This window comes from Phyllobates terribilis, unplaced genomic scaffold, assembly GCF_046119375.1.
Source record: "Phyllobates terribilis strain yellow unplaced genomic scaffold, ASM4611937v1 Scaffold_1__5_contigs__length_1240528914, whole genome shotgun sequence".
Classification (NCBI taxonomy): Eukaryota; Metazoa; Chordata; class Amphibia; order Anura; family Dendrobatidae; genus Phyllobates; species Phyllobates terribilis.
This window is the reverse complement of record NW_027362761.1, coordinates 39243863-39255913: the sequence shown is the minus strand read 5'-3', so window position 1 is coordinate 39255913 and position 12051 is coordinate 39243863. Positions and strand designations below refer to the sequence as shown.

The following is a 12051-nucleotide window of genomic DNA, read 5'->3' as shown; positions in this document are numbered from 1 at the left end:
GCATGTCACTTCTTTTAACCACTTCAGGAGTTCCGAACCCTGAAGCAGTTAAAAGAAGTGACATAACAGAACATGTGCACAGCAATGTCACTTTGACACTGCTGTGCTTTGTGTTCATTCTACGTGGCGCTTTTTTTATGCAGCCTCTACACTAAATCTACCTGAAACAGACACCGTGTGCACATAGCCTAAGGGCTCATTCAGACATCCGTTTTTCTTACGTACGAGAAAAAGGGGACGAACATTTTGATCAGATTTTCATCAGAGTTTGATCAGCGTAGGGGCCAAGTGTCATCAGTATTTCTAGTATATGGAGAAGAAAATAAAAAGTTTCTCCACCTTCTCCATTCTGTCAGTCCATGTAAAATTGGACCATATTCGGATGGCATCTGAGTGTGGTCCGAATTTTTCATGAACCAGTAGACTTGCATTTCCGATTTTGATCCGACCCTCAGATCAAAATCAGACATGTTTCTGTAAAATCACGGACATGTGAACAGCCCCATAGACTCTCACAGACATGTTTCTGTAAAATCGCGGACATATTGAACAGCCCCATAGACTATCACAGACATGTTTCTGTAAAATCGAGGACATGTGAACAGCCCCATAGACTATCACAGGTATGAGTGCTATCCATGAAAACCACAGATAGCACTTGCATGAGAATAACGGACATCTGAATGAGCCCTAAGAGTTCACTGATGGATTCTCAGTTAACCTATTCCATTCATGCAGTCTGCAATAGACAGTACGACACAGATGTTATAGAATGAAAATAGTGCAAAATTTTTAATAAAACCCAATTACAAAAATAATTTTTAGCCCAGTTATATGCATTTAAAGGGGTTATCCAGCCTTAGGCTACAAGTCTGCAGTCACTCTATGTGACTGCAGACTTCTGAATACCTACATCACGTGCACTCTGAGGATTCTCTGGTGTCGGCGGGCAAGTAACTGCAAGTATATGATTCGCATATATGCGGTCACGTGCTGACTAGATGTGCGCAGCCTTGCTCAATGCAAGTCTAGTCGGAATGTGGATGGAAGTAAGCAAATCCGGTCACATGACCTCCTGCTCCAGGCACTGGAGTATCCTCACAGCGTGCAGTGTGCCAGATGTAAGGGTTCACAAGTCTGAAAGTGACATATATCTAAAGACCAACATGCTGATATGAAGATATTGCCTGTTTTCACTGTGAACTTTAACATGATGATAATTACAGGCATATCAATCTGTATAAGTTTCTTCAGCTGGAAAACATCATGGATTCATCACATGACAAAACTGCCATCACACGGACAGCACTGGGACTAATGTTATTCACTTGTACTGTTCACATTAGCTTTTTTTCACAGCTTAAATCTATGTGTAAAAAACAAAATTGCTGCATTCTTCTTTTCTGTATGTCGGCTGAGACTCTCCTGTTGAAGCCTATGGGTGTGCAGAAAAAAATGGATCCCCTCTATATAGCATTATTTTTTGCACATACATTGCAGTTCTTAACAGGGGAAACTATGTGGTCTTGTGTAAATGTTAACTGGTGATATAAAAAACTGATGCCATACAGAACAAACGGATGAAAATCAGATGATCTTTTATACGCTGGTGTGAACAGGGTGATAAACCTTCTCCACCCCGCTGATCAGTGCAGGTCCCATTGATCAGCCAGTTACCACATAGCCTGTGGACAGGAGATACTTCTTTACTGGACAACCCCTTTAAACCAGATTATTCACGCATCCGTGTGTCACTGTCCGTACGGGCCAGTCATGGGTCTTCCGGCATATGAGGCTGTCCAGTTTGGGTCAGGAGACTAGCAGTTGGTGTGGTGTGACACATGGATATGTGAATACGGCCTTAGATGAAGGCGCATGTAGGGGAGGCTGGATGCCCAGTGCCCTGTGGGTTGCAGCTTTGTCAGCCATTCTGTCTCCAGCTCACTTCTATCATATTCTAGGAGGACAGGGCGGTTTTTCCTAGGTTGCCTTAGGCAATACATTATCTGCTGACACCAGGCTGTAGTCCTACAGGAAGCTGTGGTGTAGTGACGGTAATCACAGTACCGGCCCCTGTAAGTGCAGGTATTACTATACAGCAGCAGCAGCCAGGCAAGACAAGGGCCTGAATGACACGGCAGAGACTACAACTCCCGGCGTGCCGTGCTCCGGAAAGGCTTTGCTTGGTGAAAGGCTGTGTGCTGCTGTAGGAGGAGCCGGCATTGGCGAGAGAGCAAGATGGAGAGTAGGAAGTCTGCAGGTATGCGGGGCTGGGGAGGGCAGCCGAGCACAGCTAAGCACAACCGGCTACCGGCCGAGCACAGCTAAGCACAGCCGGCTACCGGCCGAGCACAGCTAAGCACAACCGGCTACCGGCCGAGCACAGCTAAGCACAACCGGCTACCGGCCGAGCACAGCTAAGCACAACCGGCTACCGGCCGAGCACAGCCGGCGGCTGCGCCCTGAAGCGTGAGATGGGCCGAGCGCCGGCTCTGTACGGTGTGATGGGTGATTGCGGCCATGGCTGCTCCATAGGGGATGGATCTCCGTATCCCTGCTGCCTGAGGTCCCCCAGAGAAGGCCATGCTGCTGATAGGCTATGGGGGGGGACACCTTTTACACTGCAGAGGGGATGATGATGGGAGTTTCTATGACAGCTAGTCAGCTGCTTTAGGTGTAATATTTACAAATGTATGGGAAAGGAACTACTACTATACAGGGGTGTGAGTGGCAATGTACAGGGATATACACTAGAATATACATTGATATCCGCCGATATAACCTGCTATACACTGATATACATTCATTAGCGTCCCTGAGCTGTTCCGCTGCTGTTACAGCCCCTGGTCAGCAGAGTCCATCATCCCCCTCCATTGAGTCGCACTCGTGTGGTTGCTCCTAGACGACCAGGACTTGAATTCTGCTACATTAAAGCGAAAAGTGACAATGAATTTGCAATTTATTGTCACCCCATATCACATATGTCAAGCTGTGGCCCCTGCCCGGCATTGCACTTCCAACTTTATCGGCATCCTGGATGCCGATAAAGTTGACAGCAACGATGGAAGTGGGAGCCCATCATTCTCCCTGTGCGTCATCGTTAGAAGCTATGTATTTGTACACACACTACACACACACACTACACACACACACTACACACACACACTACACACACTACACACACACACTACACACACACACTACACACACTACACACACACACACACACACACACACACACTACACACACACACTACACACACACACACTACACACACTACACACACACACACACTACACACACACACACTACACACACACACACTACACACACACACACTACACACACACACACACTACACACACACACACACTACACACACACACACACTACACACACACACACTACACACACACACACACTACACACACACACACACTACACACACACACACTACACACACACTACACACACACACACTACACACACACACACTACACACACACACTACACACACACACTACACACACACACACTACACACACACTCTACACACACACACTACACACACACTACACACACACACACTACACACACACACACTACACACACACACACTACACACACACACTACACACACACACTACACACACACACACTACACACACACACACTACACACACACACACACTACACACACACACTACACACACACTACACACACACACACTACACACACACACACTACACACACACACACTACACACACACACACTACACACACACACTACACACACACACACTACACACACACACACTACACACACACACTACACACACACTACACACACACACTACACACACACACTACACACACACACTACACACACTACACACACACACACTACACACACACACACACTACACACACACACACTACACACACACTACACACACACACACTACACACACACACACTACACACACACTACACACACACACTACACACACACACTACACACACACACACTACACACACACACACTACACACACACACACTACACACACACTACACACACACACTACACACACACTACACACACACTACACACACTACACACACACTACACACACACTACACACACACACACACTACACACACACACACTACACACACACACACTACACACACACACACACACACTACACACACACACTACACACACACACTACACACACACACTACACACACACACTACACACACACACTACACACACACTACACACACACACTACACACACACACTACACACACACACTACACACACACACTACACACACACACTACACACACACACTACACACACACACACTACACACACACACACACACTACACACACACACACTACACACACACACACTACACACACACACACTACACACACACACACTACACACACACACACTACACACACACACACTACACACACACACACTACACACACACACACACTACACACTACACACACACTACACACACACTACACACACACTACACACACACTACACACACACACTACACACACACACTACACACACACACTATACACACACACTATACACACACACTATACACACACACTATACACACACACTATACACTACACACACATATTTTGCATTATTCATTAAAATCCCTGGTGCTTGTACACATATGAGGGTGGATAAGAAGGAATACGTTAGTTAAAATGATCAGGGGTAAGTGAAAATGTAGGTTCACAGTACAACATGTACTGTAAAGCCGGTGTTATTTTGTACATTACATGGCATAAAAAAAGTGCTGGAAATGCTGTTTTTTAGTTTAAATGTTTTTATTTTATTTTCAACTCCATTTTAATATGAGTGTTACTAAACAAAAGCAGAAAATAAAAATTGTCATTATTCAGCTGATAAGCTGTGGGAGTGCCATGCAGGGGAGCGCCGAGAATGATAAAGAATGAAAAGTGTGAGGAGTACGAGAAAGGCATCTACCACATAGACTTAAAATACAGGCATGACGTGCAATTAAATGCGATCTCTTGTGCGCTCTCACATCATGTGAATAAGTTCCAGCATGAATTGGGGTTAGTATAAAACAATTATAATATCACAAATTAGGAGCACGAGGTGAAGAAAACCTAAGCTGTGAGATCTTATGAAACATATTGTTTCTGCCCAAATGCCTAAGATCTACTTGGAGAGAGAAATGTGAATTATGCAGCCTATGAGAGCTGAAAAGATAAGTTTGTGTCGTGGTCAAAAGGCCCAGTTATGTATCGTGATTTCACTAAAACATGTACTGGTACAACGGTCAGTCGTAAGCCCCGGACTAATTTCATGGGGATCGATCAAGCTGTCACTAATTGTCTACACCACCGGTTGGTACGTGCATGTGTAATACAGGTGCCCGTGGAAAACTGACCTAAGGGAAAGATATTACATTCCCGGCTTCCCCCCTAAATTAGAGGCAATCTGCATGTATACAGTCATGGATGAAAATGTTGAAGCCCTTGAAATTGTTCCAGAAAGTGAAGTATTTCTCCCAGAAAATTATTGCACATGTTTTGTTATACACGTGTTTATTTCCTTTGTGTATATTGGAACAACATAAAAAACAAAAAAGGCAAATTGGACATAATTTCACACACAACCCCACAACAGACAAAATTGTTGGCACCCTCAACGTAATATTTGGTTGCACACCCTTTGGGAGACGCTTGTCACTGCATGCGCAGTGAAGCTGGGAACTACACAGCCTCACTGTGCACGCGCAGGGAGCCGAGGCTGGCGATGTAAACCTGCGCATGCGCCTGACTAATATCAGCGCTAGCCGGGTGCAAAATTCAAATTCGTGGGCAGTGACAGCCCTGACAATACCAGGATCACACCCCTATGACTAAAACGAGCAGGTATGATATAAGGATATAAAATGCTATACACATTATATTACCACCAATTTTTATGAAAAAAGCGTGTTAGTGATACACGTTGCATCACTTAGAATGCTATGGGGGCAGTGTAGATAGGACATGACAGGTTCCCTTTAAGATCTCTTCACAGGTGTTCAATGGGATTTAGATCCAGACACATAAGAACTCTCCAGCGCTTTGTTTCCATCCATTTCCTGGTGCTTTTTTTTAAGTATGTTTGGGGTCATTGTCCTGCTGGAAGACCCATGACCTAGGATGCAAACCCAGCTTTCTGACATTGGGCAGTACACTGCCAGCCTAAATCTTTTGGTAATCTTCAGATTTAATGATGCCTTGCACATAGTCAAGGCACCTAGTGCCAGAGACAGCAAAACAACCCAAAAACATCTTTGAACCTCCACCATATTTAACTGTAGGTACTGTGTTCTTTTCTTTGTAGGCCTCATTCTGTTTTCGGCAAACAGTAAAATGATGTGCTTTACCAAAAAAGCTCTATATTGGTCACATCTGTCCACAAGATGCTTGAAGGATCTTGGCTTAAGTACATTTTGGAAAACTGCAGTCTAGCTTTTTTTTCTGTTCTGCAGTGGGGTCCGCTTGCGTCTCCTGCGATAGCGTTTCATTTCATTCAAATGTCGTCGGATAGTTTCCACTGATACTGATACACCCTGAGCCTGCAGGACAGCTTGAATTTATTTAGAAATTGATTGGGGCTGCTTATCCACCATCTGGAGTATCCTGTGTTGCAACCTTTCATCAATTTTCCTCTGCTGTCCACGTCCAGGGAGATTAGCTACAGTGCCAATGGTTGTAAACTTCTTGAATATGTTGCACACCGTGGACAAAGGAACATTAAGATCTCATGAGATTGTTGATATTTTTCCACAATTTTTGTTCTCAAGTCCTCACAGTTCTCTTCTTCTCTTTCTGTTCTTTCTGTGGCACACACCCACAATGCAAAGATTGGGTCAATTTCTCCCCTTTTTATTTGGTTTCAGGTGTGATTTTTCATATTGTCCATACCTATTACTTGCCGCAGGTGAGTTTGAACGAGCATCACATGCTTGAAACAAAGTGGTTTACTTAAATTTTGGAAAGGTGCTAACAATTTTGTCCGACCCATTTTTGGGGTTTAGTGTGAAATGTCCAATTTGCCTTTTTTTCCACTCTTTCCTTTTATGAGTATGGGAACAACACAAACATGTATAACAAAACAGGTGTAATGGCAGTAATCTTCTGGGAGAAATACTTCATTTTCTGGAGCAATTTCAAGGGTGCCAGCACTTTTGGCCATGATTGTAGATTCAGTTTGTAAAAGCAGGTTGGTAATGAAAACGAGCACATCCGCTAATAAGCAGATGGATGAAATTTTGTGGAAAGTGATGCCTAGTAGTGTCAATTCCCCCTGACATGAATGTAAAATGATTGACGGGAAAAGGAACAAATGATGGTATTAATTCCCACTCCACACGATCATTGGTACATAGACAATATAGGAAGTTTAATTTTTATCAGCATTCATTACAGGGAATTTACCTGCACTTGCAAAAGGCATGTTGAAGCATATTTCTGTAAGGGTGGGTTTTTTACTATAAGGGTATAATCACAGTAGACTTGTTCCAGAAAGTTCTTTGCCTGTGCTATTCATGTCAATAGGGTTTGGACATTCACTTGGATTGCATATAACCCCAATCCTTTTATGAGAAAAATTCTTATGACTGTTCAAGAATGCACATTGTGTTAACCTGGCATCCTTCAAGTCAGATGAATGCCTGTAAGACAGATTTCTCCATTTCTTTTACTCTAGGAATAGGTGGCAGGAGGTTTGCATCTGCTCCTCCCAAACCTGCAAAAACAAGTACATATATTCAGTACCAAGAAGAACTTATTGAAAAGAAGAAAAGAGAAATTGAGGCCAAAGCACAGCAACAAGCCAAGCGGTCTCATCAGAACATCCCTGCTCAAGGCACAGCGTAAGTTGATGCCACCCTATAAAGATTTTTATTTGCAAGGACTTTTAATAATTTTGGAATGATCACGATTACTAAGCCAGATAGCAATATACTTTCTTTTATATGATTGATGGCTGCAATATACTTGCATGTTCATATGACGCCTCCTGACGAAGCCACTTCCGGGCGAAACGCGCGTCGAGGCTGCCGCACACCCCCCAGCATCTTAGCACACGCTGCTTAAGATCATACTGATATGGCACAAGGTAATGGATAACCTATAAGGGCTGGTGCCCTTGATTTGACAGCGGAGATATCCTTATAGTATAAGCTTTGAATCGAAAGCTCATCATTCTCTTCTTATATGATGTATTATACCTTTTGATTGTCACTGATTCATAAGGATATTGCTGTGTATGCTAAGTACTATATCCATTTATTGCCATTGATGCCCCTTATGTGAAGGCATCTTTTGATATGATCTAGGTTGGAAATTTTTATTACCTGACTTGCAGTTTACTACCTGTTTCCTATGTGATGTGTTATACCTTTGATTGTCATTGATTCATAAGGATATCGCTGTGAATGTTAAATACGATATCCATTCATTGCCACTGATGCCCCTTATATGAAGGCATTTCTAGGTTGGAAATTTCTACCTGACCTGCAGCTTATACTTACATCTGTTATATAACTTATGCTGATTTGGGGATGTTAGTCTCTCTGCAGGATTGTTTCCATCTTATCCTGCCTCTATAGCTCCCCTCTCCCACCCTCCCTTTTCTATTCATTGTATTTGTGGTATTTTAAATATTATTCAATAAAAATTAATATTTCTATATTAAATCCCTTTTTTTTTTTGTCATTTTGGGTCTACCAATAGGCAGATAGAGATACTATTCAAAACTTGGGGAGTTTCTCCTCCTATATTTAACCCTTTTTTCCCAAAATAGACTATATCTCGGTTTTTCTAGTTGTACAGGGATTACAGACCATATATTATATGGTCAGCTTGTAGGTTTTCATGTTCATATGGGTACCCTGCAGTCATTGTTGAAGGAAGCAGAGGAAGTGCTTCCCTCGTCAATCCAGGAGACTATAAGTGTATGTACGCATGTTAAGTACTTGATTGCAGAAATTTCTGCACCTCTTGGCAGCAAACACGCTGCGGAAAAAACGCGCGTTTTTGCATGCGTTTTTTACATGCTTTTTTTTTTTATATGCGTTTTTGTATAGCAATGTATGCTTTTTGGAGCAAATAAGATATTTGAAATCAGAAACGTGGGACATCGCTTTAACCCTTGGATTACCGTATGACCTGGGGTGAGTATATCATTTAAATGATTAAAGAATGTGTCTGTTTTATTTCAAATAAAGTGTTTTATTCTCGGTGTGTGTGTTTAACTCCTTACTTACAGGTTTAGTAATGAGGGTGTCTGGCTGATACCTCTTCATTACTAAACCTAGGGCTTGGTGTCAGCGAAACCTAATCCAATTACCCTGATGCAACAGCATCAGGGCATAAGGAAGAGCCTGGGCTAACTGCTAGAATTGGCACTTCAAATATGAAACTGGGGGATGGTATTTTTAGCCTAGAAAGGGACCATTAAGCCAACATGTTCCCTGGCTATTAATATCAGCTCGCAGTTGTTTGGTTAACCCTTACTGGCTAGATTACAGGGGGACACCAGGAAAAAATTGACGTAGGGTCCCCCCTATAAATTATAACCAGCAAAGGCTAACCAGACAGCTGTGGGCTGATATTAATAGCCAGGGAAGCGGCCATGGATCCTGGCCCCCTCTGAGGCTAATAACATTAGCCCTCAGTCGCCCCAGATATGGCACATCAATAAGATGCGCCATTTCTGGCGCTTAGCCTCGGCTCTTCCTATTTGCCCTGGTGCGGTGTCAAGTGAGGCAGTGGAGTATGGGTTCATGTCAGCCTTGTATTGGCAGCTGACATGAAGCCCAGGTTAGTAATAGAGATGCGTCTATAAGACGCCCCCGTTACTAACCCCGTAGTAAAAGTTTTTAATTAACAGCAATAATGAAATCCTTTATTTTAAATAGAAGTCCACACAATTTTTTACACATTTTTAAAAAAGTTATACTTGCCTAACCCGCAATCCTCTGAAGCTATTGTCTCCTGTAAAAAAACAGAAAATAAAAAAGCAAGCTTTTACTCTCCTAATGCACCAATCCATTTGAAGCCATTGCCACCTATGAAAAGCAACCATATCTCTCACCTGTCCGAAGTGATGAAATAATCCATAGTGTCCACAAGGATTTGGATCAGTTGTAGAGCAGTCACTGATATGACTGCTCTACAGGACAGCAGGCTGACACAAGTGCAATCGCTCCTGTGTCAGTGTATAGCGCTGAGCTGCCATGAGAGAGGTTACAGGAGTTCAACAGCTGATGAGCCTCAGTGACCTCACGGCACCACCGCTGCATGAGAATTTTCTCACGCAGCGGCGGTGCCGTAAGTGAGATCACCGGAGCTCATTAGCTGATTAACTCCTGTGACCTCTCACGGCAGCAGCTCAGCACTATATACTGTGGGAGAGATCACGCTCCTGTCAGTGTGTAGCCTGCTTCCAGATAGAAGAATCACATCTGCTGATGTGACTGTTCTACCAGTGATCTGATCGCCGTGGGACACTCTGGATTACGGTGGACAGGTGAAGGATATTTTTTTATTTAGATTTTTACAGGGGACAAGGGCTTTAGGGATTTGGTGTTAGGTGAGTATAATGTGTTTTTGTATTTTTATTTCAACTTTTACTTTTTCTTTACTTTGAGCACAGGTGCTGGTTGATGACTTCTCCCATCAGCGGCGACTGCTCTCTCTATCAGCGACAGCAGACTTAGGCTGATGCGAGAAGTAGTCTCTCATCAGCTGACGCCTGTGACCCGCAGTCTATTCTTTGTGCGTTTTTGCTGCATTATTGCCCCAATGACTTGAATTGAGTCAGTCAAATACGCAGCAAATCTGCAAACATTTTTATGCCTTTACTTTTGCTGCGTATTTGACTGACACAATTGAAGTCAATGGGTGAAAAACGCTACAAAGATGCACTAAGAATTGACATGCTGCAGATTTAAAAGTACAGCGAATCCTAAAAGGAAAATACTGATCATGTGCACAGCACTTCAGGATTCTCATTGATTTTGCTGGCATAAGGATTTCCTAGCTTTTTTGAACGGATTCTGTGTGGGGAAAAACTCCCCAAAAACGTACAGTGTGCACATAGCCTAATAGTTACAAGTCTGCGGTAGTCTTTAGTGGCTCATACTAGGCAAAGGATACAGTATTTTTTGTGCTGTGAAACCGGGTATCGTTGTATTATGAGACAGATCTGCTCTAGGAAGTGAATTATTCTAAATTCCAACACCCAAGTCCTGTTCTAACAGAAAGCATACACCCACATGGGATGACATTTCTGTGCATTTTACCCACAGTTTTGTGTAGCTAAAATCTGCAGTGGAATACAGTAGCGGGCGAGTAAATAAGACTTCATAAATCTCATGCTGCTGATTTTTTTTTTTTTATGTAAAATCTGGAAATTTTCAAACCTATAGTTATGTTGCAGATTTTCATGATTGATTTCACCCATTTCAATGTTACAGTGGTGAAATAGACAATGAAGGAACAGAAAAATCCATAGTAGATTTTTTTTTTTTACAGTCTATTTTTTAACTCTGTTTAAACTTGATAGAAAAATATTTAGATTTGAGAGTCCTCAGTGGTTGATACCCTTTAATGGCTAACTGAAAAGATGGTAACAAGTTGCAAGCTTTCAAGACTACTCAGGTCTCTTCTTCAGGATAGTATAATGCAAAATCTGAAGAGTCACATATTTATACACCATAGGACACAGAAATAAGGCAATAGATTAGACAGGTGACGGGAAGCAGAGCTATTACTATGGGAGAGAGAAAGTGTTTTGGCTATAAATATTTTAGCAGCTAATAGATAAGGAGTGTGAAAGTTTTATTGTCCTGTGACCTGGTCCCGGGTGGTGATGACCCCACAGGTCTGATGAGCACATTCCTTAGTTGATGTAGAATGACATAAATCCATGCGACACATTCATTCTTGCTCTGAAGGTATCAAAGGTCACCAT

The 12051-nt window shown here is 42.8% G+C and overlaps 1 protein-coding gene across 1 annotated transcript in view; it reads left to right on the top strand.

Moving 5' to 3' along the window:
• The first annotated feature begins 2108 nt into the window (after positions 1–2108).
• SUGP1 (SURP and G-patch domain containing 1) overlaps positions 2109–12051 on the top strand; it is a 47434-nt gene continuing 37491 nt past the window's right edge. The window contains exons 1-2 of the mRNA XM_073661050.1: positions 2109–2260; positions 7780–7945. Coding sequence (XP_073517151.1) covers positions 2239–2260; positions 7780–7945 — 188 coding nt within the window. The 5' untranslated portion in view covers positions 2109–2238. The remainder of the gene's footprint in view (positions 2261–7779; positions 7946–12051) is intronic.